General features: G+C 42.1%; 1 protein-coding gene across 1 annotated transcript in view; it reads left to right on the forward strand.

The window, feature by feature from the left end:
* The window catches only part of PRDM6 (PR/SET domain 6), a 100,714-nt gene that overhangs the window by 72,437 nt on the left and 13,205 nt on the right, over positions 1–15,072 (forward strand). Inside the window, exon 5 of the mRNA XM_079918607.1 lies at positions 10,963–11,305. Coding sequence (XP_079774733.1) covers positions 10,963–11,305 — 343 coding nt within the window. The remainder of the gene's footprint in view (positions 1–10,962; positions 11,306–15,072) is intronic.

Below are 15,072 nucleotides of genomic sequence, written 5' to 3' on the forward strand. Positions count from 1 at the left end.
GCACCTACTATGTGTCTGTTTACAAGAGCAGCATAAGATACAACTTCTCCTCTGAAGGGATGCACAGTCTTGCTGGAGTCGCATTATTTGCAAAAATGAAATAATGAGAAAACACTGTTGTTTAATCAGGAGTAACACCCCTCCAGTCGATTGGTTTTGCTTCCTCTTAAGTAGTCATTGGAATGAGAAATGGTAGGAAAAATCATAGACGTATGATTGAGGAATTTGTCTCTCTCTAAGCAACTTAGTCTAAAGTGAACCATGTAATTTTCTTCTATCTTTCTTACCATGGCAATCATTATGTTTAAAAAATAATCTAATGTCTAGGCAGATGCAAACTTTTGCAGCAATTTTCACCTAAACTTTATATATTTGTTTTTATCAATTCTTTGGGAAAATGTTATGAAGTGATTTCCAGTATTTGGAACAGAATTAAGTGATTCTGATGTGCTTCAGTGAGAAACACTGGTTTTAATGACACTGTTTTTTCTTGTCATCAAATTGACTAATCTGTGAACTGATAATTTGGGATTATACAGTAGAAAAAGACGCAGAGAGAACAGATCTATTTAAGAAACTTCATTTTGGAAAAAAAATGTGTTATTTTAATTTTTCCTTCTCTACTTACTTTCTCTCACACACATATAAACTCCAAAAAAATGTTTATAATACTACTGATTGAAATGCTGATCAGGTATTTCTTTTCCATGTTATCTTTATTTTCTTTGTAAAAAATAGAATCCTCAAAAAAGCATATTACTCTCAACTTTCCTTTTCCACTTTACCCTAACCCCAAACCAATCTCAAATCAAAAAATGAATCTCTGCACATGTAAGTACATTCTTCTTACTTCCCAAGTTTCCATTGGAAAGTTTCTTTTCTGCAGTCCTACTCCTGTTTGAGGGAGTGTCTGTTTCATAGGAGAAAATCTCAGTGTTGGACATGAGTGTGTGGTTGGTATTACAGGCAGAAATGGCCGTGGCGGCCAGTGTGCTTTGTCTTCCTACAATGGCTCCATGCCCAGCTCCCCTAAAACTAGATGTAGATCCACACACAGAAAAGCACCAGGATCAACTCCCCTGATCTGCTGACATGGGCCTGTCTATACATTAGAACCTTGGTGTAACTTCGCCTTCTAAAGGATGGAATCTGATCCAAAAAGATTCCAGAAATCTTATAAGGCCTTCTGTTTCCTCCTTTAGTACAGCCTGCTCCAGACTCTGAAAATATTGTGGTATGTGTGTCAAGGGATGTCTGGGAGTAAACATATCAAAGTCTAGAGTTGTAAAGTACATGGCACACAGTCCAAAAATAAATTCATTCATTCATTCATTCATATTTGTTGAATACTTACTAAGGACCAGCATCATTGCTGGGTGCTACAAACGTAGCAGTGAACAAAACAGACAAGAATTCCTGCCCTCCTAGAGCATAGAGTCTAGTAGAGGGAGACAGATTATCAACCTGTATATGAGTAAATAAATAGTTTGTCAGGTAATGATAAGTGTCATAGAGTTAACAAAGCAGAGAAGGGGTGAGGAGTGCCAGGAGTTGGGAGTTGCAATTTTAGAGATGATCGGGGTGGGCCCTACTCGGAAGGTGGCCTTTGGGCAAAGACTTAAGGAGATGAAGGAACAAGCCATGTGTTCTTTGGGAGCAGTGTTGCAGGCAGCTGGACTCCAAGCGTAAAGACCCAAAATGGAAATGCTACTGGCCTGTCAGAAGAGCATCACAAAGACTGACATAGGTGTGTCAGTTGGAATGTATTGGTTGAAGTGGGGAGGGGTTACCTTAGATTTGGGGGAAGGGATCTTGTAGGGCCCAGGAGGTCACTGTCAGGACCCTGGCTTTTACTCTGTGTGCCTTGGACAAAGGGGGTATTGCAGAGTTTTGAGCAGAAGAGTGATATGACCTGACTGAAGTTGTAACAGGATTACTCTGGCTACTGAGTGGGGACCTGACAGTGAGGGTGAGGATGGAGCAGGACCCAGTTAGAGGCTGTTGCTGGAATCCAGTGAGGGGAGGTAATGGTGGTTTGGACCAGTGTAAAAGTGGTGGAGGTGGTGAGAAGTGGTTGGATTCTTGATATATTTTGAAAGTAAAGTCAACAGCATTTGCTGACACATTGGATGCTGAGTGAGAGAAAGGAGTCAAAGATAACTCCAGGGCTTTGGTCTGAGGAGCTGGATGGATGGAATGGCCATTTACTGAGTTATGAGTCAGACATGGGAACTGTGGAATGACTGCTCAGGGAATGTGTTTCTTCCCCTTGACGTGGATCTCTGGGGTGGAAGTCTCACATCTACGACATTGCTTCCACCTCGTGATGCTGTTACATGGACGAGAGGGATTTAGGGGCTGAGCTGGAGGATTGGGGGTTGTATGTGCCATTCACAGCCACCTGACGATGGTGTCTAAGAGCGTACCAGCTGGTCTCCAGTTTCAGTGTGGTAGTGCCATCAAAAATGTACTTTCTGGCAACACCAAGTGCTTTGCTTCTGAGGCCTTCTTTCTCCCATTGTCCAACCTGCGTGAAGCATTCTTGAGGTTGCTGATTAGGGTATTGAATAAACTCTCCCGGGGCACATGTTATGTATCATTTAGCACCTGAAATCCTTGGAAGAAAATTCACAAAGCTAACGCACCTCGAAGTATTGTGGATTCAGTAGGTAAACTATGCAGCTCTTTTAGGTTGAGTTCAGAGCTCTAAGCAAGGGTGGAGGGAAGTTTAAAGGGAATTAAGTCATTGACTAAAATGCTCAGCAGTGACCATCTCCCTCCCCCCTAAGGGTATTACAGGAATTTTATTTCAGTTCTTGTCTCAAAGTCATATATCTGTGATGTGATTGGCCACCCAGGAAACCAGCAGAAAGCTTCATCAGATGGCGTGGGGGGAGATATATGACTTTGACTCTAACTCGAAGATGGATTGTCATTCCATATGATTCACGGAGAGACCTAGGGATGCTTTATAATGAGGGATCCTTATTCTGTACTGAGAAAATACTCTGTGTGATTTAAAAGCACAGATGTGTGAAAGGGCATGGACAGATAATTTAACAGATAGCCTTCTGCAACCCTGAGTAATTGAAATCATCTCAATGGGATTAGCAGTTTGAAGACAATTTTTATGCTACCGAGTTAGCCACAAAATAAATTAGGTACCCTAAAAAGAAGCTTCTTGAGATCAAAGACTTATTTGACAAAATGCTTCCACAGAGCCTCCTTATAGTGCTATGCACACAGTAAACAATTAATACATGCTCACTGGATACATATTGAGAATTTTGTTGCCATTACTAGAAGGGGTACATAGTTCAGCTAGATTTTTTTCTTGGTTAATGAAATTGATACATGGTCCAAGACATTCAAGTAAAATATGATTTTACTTAGTGAATAATACTTATTAAGCGCTTTCATTTATAAAAATATCATTTTCTTCTCATGGTTCTTTCAACGGCGAAAGTACACATTTCCTATTGAGCATGTGGGCGGGTTCAGGCTTCAGTCACTGGCCCCTCTGGCACTGGGACACGCTCACTGCCTGGAGGAGCCATTGAAAGCAGCCTTGCCTCAAAGAGAAGGCAGCGTTTCACACAGGCACTTGGGTTCTGGAAGCAATTCCTATGTTATTTTCTTAAAAAAAAAAAAAACAACCCATAGTTATAAGTGTAATAGAGCTCCAAAGAGAGCGCAGCTCTGTCCACTATGGGCCTTTCAGAAGAGCCTGAAGGAACGCCTGTGTCGACAGATTGTATCCGCAAGAAGGAATGAGGTTCCCCAAAGCTTCCAGTGGGGGATTAGCTCCTGCAGAGTGTAAAGACCGTAGTGTATTCATATTCATTTCAGAGGAAATTGAAAAAAGAAACCTGGGAATAAATGTTAAACACGTCTTCCTGCTGCTTTTTCTGTCTTGGCATGTGAAGCTGAGGTAGCAGAATGTGACACTTGATGGCAGCGCAGAGGTTCGCTGCACTGGAGTAAACTCTGCCCGCAAGAGGCCTGCCTTTTTCCTTTGATTTTAATGAGCAGAAAATAAAAATTGGCACCTCTGCACGGCGCACTGACCCCACCATCCCACCAACAATAAGGAACTAGGCCCCGGATAGAAAGGCCCCACTCAAGCCTTCTACCTATGAACATTGAGGCGATTACAGAATAGTTCAGTCCAATGAGAACATCTGTGTGCAAGGTCCTGTGGGAAGCATTGTGATGGGGTACAAAACCTCAGACCCCGTCCTCAAGGAACTCCGTGTAGGAGAAGGCACGTAGCAAAAACTACAACAGCAAACCTAACGCAGGTGCCATGTGAGATGGCCGTAGCAGCGAGCCTGGGCTAGGCGGGTGTTAGGCTCAGTCTTACTGCAGTTGGGAGGGGCCCGGCTCTCGGCTCCTTGTGCACAGTGAGCAGCTGGGACTGGATCCTCACATAAATCCAAGAACCAGAAGTCACTGTTTTGTCCCTTAACGGGACTAGAAAAGTGCTACCCTCAAGCCAATAGGCCATTGGTGAAAAAAACAGTATGTCATGCTCCAAAAAACCAGCCCCAGCTATGGGAGGATACAGGGTTGGATTTTGCCTTACCTGCCAGTTGTGGAAACCCTGGGCCAAGAAGTAATATAAAACTTGGCTCAGAACTGAAGGAACCTGTAGGGTCCTAGAACAAACAGAGGAGAAGTCACCCCAGAGGGATGTCTTGGTATCTGCACAGGACTCTAACAGAAAGCAACAGCCACTGAAAACACCTTCACAGAAGGAAGTGGCAAAAGACACAAGGAAACCCGTTGTCATGAGAGATTTGACCTCTTGGGCTCCTTGATCCCAGCCATGCTTTAGGATTGAGGCCCTCATTCCCCCATATCTGGGGGTGTAGAGGGCTGAAAGGTGCTCCCAGATTTATACTGCCAACCCAGATCTCTCACCGGAGCCCCAGGATCTTGTCTACCTGTCGAATTCCCACCTGCACTTGCCTGTCTCAGAGGTGTCTCAAACTAAGCATGGTAAAGTGAAACCATCCTACTCTGTCCTGCAAGCTGCCTCTCCCCCAGTTCAGTACCTCTCACTCCCATTCATCCAATTGTTCTTTCTAGAAACCTTGACCGCTTGTTCTTTCTCACCTCTTCTATCCAATCATTCATAAATCCCTGTTGATTGTGTATTCTTAAATGAGTTTCTTTTCATTTCTGCTGCCACCTCCCGATCAGCCTCACCATCAGCTTTGGCCTGGACCCCTGCGGTAGCCACCTGCATGTCACATTTTCCCTTTTAGTATCACAGCAGCCAAAGTGAAAATTCACTGATTTGTTGATTTTATTGTTTCAGCTTATTCACTTGTTTTGTTTTTTTGTTTTTGTTTTTGCGGTATGCGGGCCTCTCACTGCTGTGGCCTCTCCCGTTGCGGAGCACAGGCTCCGGACGCGCAGGCTCAGCGGCCATGGCTCACGGGCCCAGCTGCTCTGCGGCATGTGGGATCCTCCCGGACCGGGGCACGAACCCGTGTCCCCTGCATCAGCAGGCGGACTCTCAACCACTGCGCCACCAGGGAAGCCCTCACTTGTTTTGTTAATAGGTAGTTCGGTTCCATAGATCAAAATACAGAAAGTAATATGGGCATATTAATTCTTCTTCCAAAAGGCAATCAGTTGAAACACTCTTAGGTGTCCTTCCAGATGTATTTTTTTGCCCATTCTCTCATTTGAGCATATTCTCCCTCTCTTTCTCTGGCGCTCTCATTCTACCCCTCCCCTTGTATGCAAATAGCAGCATACTATATATTCTTTGTTCTGTACCTCGCTTTTTCATTTAATGATACAGAGTGATGATGCATTTAAAGCATAAATCTAATAACCTTATACCCTAGCTTAAAACCCTTCTTTGGCTAGCCATTACTCTTATAATCAATCCCTAGTTCTTTAATATGATAGCCCATGGGCTACATATAGTTTCCAGAAATGTTTTGTACGGCTCACATAGTGTTTTGCAAAAAATCGAATTCAAACATCTTTACGCTGGCCATGCCCTATTTAGTTTGCTGAAGACCCCACCGTCCTCTGTTGTATTAACCTGCTTCCCAGCACTGATTTCTGCTATGTGCCCTGCCGCCACGGGCATTGGGAATTGTGCTGCCTTCTTCTCCAGCCTCAGCTACAGCCCATCTCTGCCTCGTTCTCTGGCCACATGAGTCTGCTTTCCATTCCTTCCATGCCCTGAGCTCCTCACCTCAGCATGCCATTCAGACTTAGTGACACAGCTGCCAACGTGTCATCTCCTCTCATCCCCTTTTTCCTCCCTTTGCACCTGTCTGATGCTGTGTACCCTTCAGGACTCACGTTCAAGGTCACTGCCTCAGGGAAGCCATCATTCCCACCCGAAGTTTAGCCATCCCTGTTAGACATTTTCTTGGCCTCCTTTCTTCTCTGTCATACCACTTATTACACTGGTAGCAACTGTATATCGTCAATTCTAAAATTCATATATTTTTCACATTTTAATCTTTCTGAACCTGCTAAGTGTGTTATAATGATCAGTGACTTACAATTAACGGTGTGGCTTGCAGTTAATGGAAGTTTAGATTTGATGAAACTGAGTAAATATTTACCTGTAAGGACATTTGTATAATATCTGTCTCTGTCCCTACAGTTTACGTGGCCTGAAAGCCGGGGCTGTGGCTCTCTTGTTCCCCTGTATCCTCAGTGCCAGCAATGTCAGGCTTGTCACTGATGCTCTGTACGCATTTGTGGACTGAATGAATGGATGAGGGTGTAAAGTAGGACTTTGTTGTATAGATCCTGCATTGCATTCTCTCAGGGGTTTAATTTTGCAGGATTTGATGAGTTTATGTTCTTTCCTGACTAAATCCTTTAGGGCTTTGAAAGTTTGCCCTCTTTCCCTTAACCTTTGTCTTATAGACTGAAGAGATTTTACTTGCTCATTATGTCTTCATGTAGAAACCCCTTCATCCTTTTGGGGAATTGCCTTAGTCGTTTCTGGGCCTTTTGCAGTGGTCTGGACTGTCATGGCTTGGGATAACATAGTGTTTTCCGATTCATTTCTTGTCCTCTTATAATTCCCTGTGTTTTGTTAATACTTTTGTTTGTTGGGCCAGTCAGACTGGTATTAGGAAGAATGATCCTCTGTGTCCTTTTAAGTCCTGCTTAAAAAATTGTGCTTTGTATCTAGACCTCTAGGGTCCTGTGGAAGTATGCAGGCGCTCTGCAGGACAGCTTCAAGAGCAAATATGGTTGCTTTCATGAAACTTATCCATTCCTAGCCTTACTTTTTTTTTCTCTCTCTAAATTATATGCTCATTTCATTCAGCAGGATTGAATTTATTCACAAGTACAAGAAAAGATCATGCCAAAAGCAGAATATAGAGTGCAGGTGTCGCTGCTATGTCTTGAAAACATAGTATGTTTGTTTTGAAGTGTTCCATAGGAGGAAAGAAGACAGAGAATAACCATCCCAACTCTTATTACCTAAATGCTATTATTATCATTAACTCAGATCCCGTTTATCCCACATCATTATACAAACTGGTATACACTTCTCTTTATTACTATTTTGACATTGATTATTAAACTTAGAAAAATCCATTGACCCACACATTCTTTTGTTTAATAGAAAGGTGGTGTGCCCTTAACAATTTCTGAAAATGAATTTATTGGGTTACTTTCCAGGAGCTTAAGTGAGAAGTCAGCATTTATAATCTATACTTAGAGTATTATTTGTATGATTTCCCCCAGAGGCATCATATTCCTCTTTCCAGCAGTGAGCTTCTGGCTGGTTTTCCTGCTCTCTTGCATGTTGATGACATCTTCATTCCACAGTCTCCCCACCCCGCCTTCCTTCCTGCTAGTCTGGCCTTCCCAACCCGCAAGAGTTTAGTGTTGCCTGAAGACTTGCGGGTTTCCCTGTGCTTTGTCTCTTCCGGATTAGTTATAAACAGGCTAAATAAGATGAATTTTACCCTAATCTCTGACAATGCTGCTGTTTTGTTTTTTTTTTAATTAAGAAAGCGCCAAAACATAAAACATTTCTCCTTTTCTTTCAATATGTATTTCAAAAGTCACAGTCTGTGTACAATCAAAGATTTTTTGAGAGTCTGAAATGTATGCACACATTTCATATTGGTTATACACTTTGCCCCAGAAGTTGAAATTATACATAAATTTTATATGTGAAATATATACATAAATACGTCTGTACATGTGTATATAGGTGCATATATAACATATGTTTATGCATGGGTATATATATACAGACACACAGAACTCTGTACTAGCTGTAAAATGTCCTTTTTATTTTTGCAACACAGCTATTGAGCAGACACAGAATGGGAGTGTGGTCAGAAAAAAGTGCCTTGGAAATCAGAAAGCTAAAGCTTCCAGCTTAGCTGTATCCTTGACCGAATGTATGACCATGGGCAAATTATTAGACCTGCTTGGTCCTTAGCATTTTCTTTTCCTTCTTTCTTTTTTTGGTAATAAGAGAGGGTAGGATTAGATCAGTGGTTCTCATCTCTGATTGTATATTAGAAGTACTTGGGGAATTTCAAAAAATGCAGATGCCTAGGCCCTACCAAGAGATTCTGGTATTTAAAAAAAAATCTCCCCTGTGAGTCTAGTATGCATTCAGGGTAAAGAACTGCCAACTAGACAAACTAGGCTCTCCCCTGGTCTGTGAGTCTCTTGTTTTATTTCTCCTTCCTAAGACAGGATGGTCCAGGCCAACAGAACCCTGTAGGATGAGCTATTCCTTTTGTTGGATTCATCAAATACATGTGATTGTGTAGAACCCTCAGAGTTGAAGAGTCCTTAGTGGCAGCCCATTAACCTCCACACGTGGTGTCTACCTGTCCACTCAGGCGTGGAGCCTCCTGGCGGTCACGGTCCCCTACCACTCTCTTTTTGTAGTTGAGGATGCCTGAGTCTTCGTGCTTCGTAGGACTCTCAGAGATGGTCCATGTCAGGAAAGAATGAGAGCTCCCAGTTCATGTATTTCCTCCACGTGACCTTGAACTAGTGACCAACAGCCATAGTTTACTTCCCATCACTAACCTTTTTGCCAGTCATCCTTTTTAAACTTTTTGGTCTCTAATTTCCCTCTCTTGACCACCCTGTAACCTTTAATCTCTATGATCTCTGAAGTACCAAGAAATACATTTTATTGACAGAGTGGTTACTTAAAAAAAGAATAACAGTTTTTAAGCATATTAGGTTCTAATTACCTCTGAACCTGTGGGTTGACCAGTGAATACATGATATATATTATTAACACAATGGCAACTTAAAAAAAAGAAAGAAAGAAAAATTTCATGTATATTAGGGTTCCCTCCTCAAAAATGTTTCTTTTAATTCTTTCCCCACTCCCACTGCCACCACCCATGCTTGAATCCATCTCCCTTCATTCCAGTCTCTTCTTCTAGAATAAGAATGGTGGCTGTTGTTGATGGTAGGCCCTGTGATGAGCACTTTCAGTATCTCATTTAAACCGCATAAAAGGGGGTTTAAAGATAAGGAAGCCAGGGCTCCTAGAGCTCAACATCTACCGAGTGGCAACCATAGCATTTACTAGCTGCCATCTATGCATTATCGCACCCAGTCCTTCCAGTAACCACTTTACATTTTACCAAGGACTAAATTGTGTATTCAGATGTTCTGTGTTTTCCCACAGTCACAAAGGTGTTACAGTCAGCCTTCTATATCCAAGGGTCTGCATCCGCAGATTCAACCAACCACAGATGGAAAATATTTGGGAAAAAATTTCCAGAAAGTGCCACAAAGCAAAACTTGAACTTGTTGCATGCTGGCAACTATTTACATAGCATTTACCTGGTATTAGATATTATAACTAATCTAGAGGTAATTTAAAGTATCCGGCAGGATATGAGTAGATTATATGCAAATACCGTGCCATTTTGTATACGGGACTCGAGCATCTACAGATTTTGGTATCTGCGAGGGCTCTGAAACCAACCCCCATTGGATACCAAGGGACAGCTGTGAATAGTGGAGTTTAAGTTTAGGCCGTCTTGACCTCTAAGCCATAATGCTATTACTGTTAGGATGATTACTTCCATTGTCCTCATTTTACAGATGATGAAACAGAGGCACAGGGAGATTGCGTAACTCCATAGATCTTTCTGATTCCAAACCCCGAGTGTCAAGCACCGAGCTCCAAGATTGCATACTCTGTCGCCTCCCACTCTTACCTTACACACCGCACCCTGTCTGTGCATCGTGCCTCACTCGGGCCCTTCCTGAACACTGACTCTTTTCTTGCTGTTCCTCTGGTCAGAAACAGTCAGTGTCTATTTCTTAGGCCTGAAGTCTTCTGTTTATTTATTTGGACATTAAAGGCCCTCTGAGATCTGCCCCCCGAAAGCCCACGCTGTGCTCGGTCAGCTCGATTCCCGTGCCATCCCACCAGCGTGCCAGACTTCTGTCTCCAGGCGTCTTTCATAGGGTTGCCTTCATCTCTTCAGCCAGTTTTTCTTGAAAACCTGTTTTGTGCTGGCAGGATTGGATGGAAGGCCTGAAATCCTGAAGGCTTGAATCTACCTTCTCTGCTCAAGGCCACCCTCTCTGGGGAGCCCCACCTTTCTCTCCCTGTCTCTTGCTGTACCTCCCATCTGAGAACCCCCAAATCTAGGCTGCAGTGTGGAGCCTCGTCATGGAGTCTTTTTGTCTCAAGTCGTAAGTGAGCTCTGTGAGGGCAAAAACCATGTATGAAAAATCTCAAGCAGAAAATAGGTGCTTAATAAATATAGGCATTTAATGAGTTCATTTGTGGTAATTGTGCTTGTCCCCTTAAATCAAATTGTCTGCTCTATGTCCATTCTGAGTCCAGAAAAACCAATTTTTAAACTATTGACTTATAGGAATCTTTTAGAAGTGTGTGTTATCATGCTTATTTGAAGGGCTAACAAAACTGATCTTCTCAACCCCTTGCTGTTCTCCCAGTAAATGTCCCCTCGACGGTCATGGAAGCCATGTGCAGACAGGACCCCCTGCAGCCCTTCAACAAGAGCAGCAAACTCTCCCCCGCCACCCAGCAGCGCTCCGTCGTCTTCCCACAGACTCCGTGCGGCAGGAACTTCTCCCTCCTGGATAAGTCTGGGCCCATGGAATCAGGATTTAATCAAATCAACGTGAAAAACCAGCGAGTCCTTGCAAGCCCGACCTCCACCAGCCAGCTCCACTCGGAGTTCAGTGACTGGCATCTTTGGAAGTGCGGGCAGTGCTTTAAGACTTTCACACAGAGGATCCTGTTACAGATGCACGTGTGCACGCAGAACCCCGACAGGTAACCCCACCTCTCATTGCTCGCCGGCTGTGTTTGCTTCTGAGACTCACTGCTTGCCTTCTTGTCGCCTCCTCCAGTCACACCTCGGGGAGAACTCTGTGATCAGAGGTCTGCATTCTGGAAGGTCATAGAGTAATGTTGGGCCCCTCTTTGGCTTTATTGTGTAGAAGGGCTGCATGAACAGTGGCTGCAGAAAGGAATCTGCTGTCGCTTTCCAAACAGCTCTGCCCAGGTCTAACGGGAGGCAAAATAGAAGGCACATTGATGAATATCATAGATGGAAAAATGAGGTCAGGATAATTAGAATCCTCTCTGTCTTCCAAAGATAATATAGCTGGCTGCTCTGCTGCTGTTCAGTCGTCTCAGGGTTCACCTCCAGTGTGCCGTGAGTATGAACTTAATTAAGTACTAAGAGGTAATGAATTGGAATTTTTTGCTTAGTACTATTTTTCTTCAGAGCATGCAAACCCATAAATCCTGCAAAGCTGTCAAAAGGAAATACCTACTCTGCTAGTGATGTGGAGGAAAACAGATGCCACTTATTCAATAAACTAATATCCACACAGAAGAAAAATGTTGACTAGATACCTCAGAGTCAAAGTTGCTTTGAAAGTTTGTCAATAAAGAATTTTATGGCCATGAACTGAGGATGAAATTTAGCTGAACAAGTGAATTAAAATTTCAGGTACTCTGACGAGTGGCACAGTAGATATAATGGAACTATTATTTATGAGTCAAAACTGGTTTATTCGACAGTCTTGATAGCTGGGAGTGCAAAAGACAAAAATCAAATTAATTCAATAAGAAAGGACCGTGTTTTATCTCCCCTTCACATCCTATGAAAATTTGATTAAACACCAAATATCTAAGAATATTTTGAATATAAAAGCAGAACGTAAATTTTGGAAGTAGGATAGGAGACTCGAAAGCAGGACTCCGGAATTATTTTCTTAATTTGGCCACTGATTAACCTTAAGCCACTCAGCTCTCCTTGCCTTATGATATACATCCAACTCTCCCCTCCCAGCTCTGCAGGATATGACAGTGTACTCGATCCCAAGCAGGCAGGGAGGATAGAAGTGTGGTGGAGAGGGGGTGAATCTTTTCAGAAATAATAATGATCCATTTTAGGGTACACGTGCACATTTACATGTGTATATATTTTTATTTGTGCCATTCTAGAAACTACTTGCTTGGCATCAAGCATTGCTGTGACTGATTGATGTTGAAGCATTTGTATTACAGCTGTTAAGGCAGTTGTGTCTTTATAATCTTTTACCTTCGATAGGAGAGTCCCCTGGTGAAAATATCCACGGACTTCTGCATATCTTAGTACTACTGGCTTTAGAGGGGACACAAAAGTTTTGAAAATGTTTTCCTTACTCCAACAGGGTTTTTTTTTTTTAAAGTCTGCCTTCCTTGCAAGTATACAGATAGCCTCAAGATATATCTATTCAGAGTTTGCAAAGCATTTTATTTTTTTTAATATAAAAATGCATTAAAATCTTGTTATAAACTTGCTTTTTGAATTGAATGAGTTTAGGTGTATGGATCTGTTATTTGCACAGGTTCATTGTGGTCATAGTAACTGAACATACAAGGTAAGATGAAATGATAGTTGAAAGTTTCTGGATACAGGAACTGAAAGCTTAGCTTTGGGTATGATACAGTTTCATGCTGAATGTCATATAAAACAATGAAAATATGTCTTGGTAAACAGAAAGTTAGCAAAACAGACTGTCTTGTCTGACCCCAGTTACACTTCGAAAACCGTATGTGGATTATGCTTTAAGTCCCTATGATGTCTGTTCTGTCAAATAATAATGTCAGAATTTATAAAGCATCTATGTAATCTGTCAGAAAAGTACCCTACAAATTAGAAAACTTACATGTACAAAATAGACTTCCACGAGAGACTGTTAGGTCATCGCTGATTCCAAGCTAATCTAGAGTTACTGGCAAAAATCCAAGTGGCTTGAGACTCCCATTCAGTGCGAGACCCTGGTGGGCTTATTTGATGCAGATGCCCAGGTGTCGTTTGGCCAGGTTCCCAGATGAGGTGAAGTAATGTGCTTGATATTCAGGTAGATCACCAGGGTGGAATCAAATTATTAAAGCAGTGGATTCCTACTTCTCTCTTCCCTGTGCTTTGTTGGTGAAGACTTGAGAGGCGGTATGATTCACCGTCATTCATGAATAAGTTAAAACTAAGAATTATGAGTTCAAAGAATTAGTCCCTTTATAGGCAAAGTAAGAAAGTACAATGTTTCTTACTAGTAATGGGGAGATGCTTGAATTACTCCATCACATCTGAGTTGATTACTGGAGATAAGGGAAATAGAGATGCCCAGTCTCTTTGACCCACTAGTTTCATTGAGATACATAATTTCATTGAGTTACATAATTTGCTTTTAGCATATAGGTTCTGTATGGTGTTCTAAAACCTAGCATGCTCTCCTGGTACCGGCAAGTTTTGAAGTACAAGATACTTTCCCTAATTCTTGACCACACAGGTGAATTGCTAAAGAGGAGAAACATGCAGACCTAAAATGGAACATCAATTTGTGCACGGTTGTGAAATTTGGAGTCATTCCTCTTATTATCCATGTGGAGACTTACAACTGCTGAATATACATATTTTCTTTAGCGATTGACTCCATAAATTCGGTGGCTTTTAGTCTTTGGCGGTTTGTGCCCATTCAGCCATATACAGTGAAAAAGCTTAGAACCTGCCAGTCAGAAACCATTTCCCTTCTATTTGAAAAGCTCAAACGTTTTATTTTGCTAGGAAAATCCTGCTAGAACTAGAGGCAAGAAAGGGAGACACAGAAGACAAAGTCAGAAAGTAAACAGGTTAGAGTTTCAAACACGTCCAAATTTGAAACAGGCCCCCGAATCTTAGGTCCAAAAGATTTTTCACTCAGCACACTGAATATTTGGCCATGAAACCCAAGACATTTGAACCTTCATGAAAGAGACTGTGTGTGTCTTTATTTGTGAGCTTTTTCATGTGAGGGACCATCAGTAAGTCTATGCCTTGATATAAAGGAAGGAGATCCGAGGATACCCTGGGTTGTCAGCATTACCATTTTTCACTACCGTGTTATTTACATTGAACGCAGAAAAAAATTCCATTTGACCTTTCAAAGTAGGAATTAGCATTAAAGATAAAAATACACCCGTATGAGAGCCCAGGAGGCACAGAATCGTTAGTTCTTGATTTTATTCTGTTAATATTAAACATACAAAACCAAAAGTCTCTTCTTCTTTTTTCTCAAGCTACTGACTTTTTCCTTTCCTGAGTGAATTCAAAGGGAAGAAGCTGTCGGAATCTAGATTAACCTAGATCTAGACTAAGGACTAGGGACTTAGGGACCTCATAAACATTTGAGGTTTGGCATAAGCTTATTACCTGGGCCAGGGCAGCTTGACTGACTTGTGCCTGAAACAGGAATTAGAAATCCCTTTTCTCTTCTGTTTTTCTGCTACAGAAACTCTCAACAGTCCCATTTGGGGGCGGGGGCAGTCCAGAAAGGGGTAAGCAATGCCTTCAATCATAGTGGATTATTTTCTGATGAATATGTTCTTTTTATTTTCTGCAGAATGTCTTTTTAGTGCTTATCTTTATTTTGCATCCTTTTCCTTTCCTTTCTGATTGTGCTACCTGGGGAAAGTTTGCCTTTAGCCTCCTGGGCATACTGTCAGCCGTTCACATTTATGTTTTGAGTATCCTTGTTTATAATTGGGTGTGGTGGTACCAGAGGGGA

The sequence above is a fragment of the Stenella coeruleoalba genome, assembly GCF_951394435.1.
Source record: "Stenella coeruleoalba genome assembly, chromosome: 3".
In the NCBI taxonomy this organism is placed as follows: domain Eukaryota; kingdom Metazoa; phylum Chordata; class Mammalia; order Artiodactyla; family Delphinidae; genus Stenella; species Stenella coeruleoalba.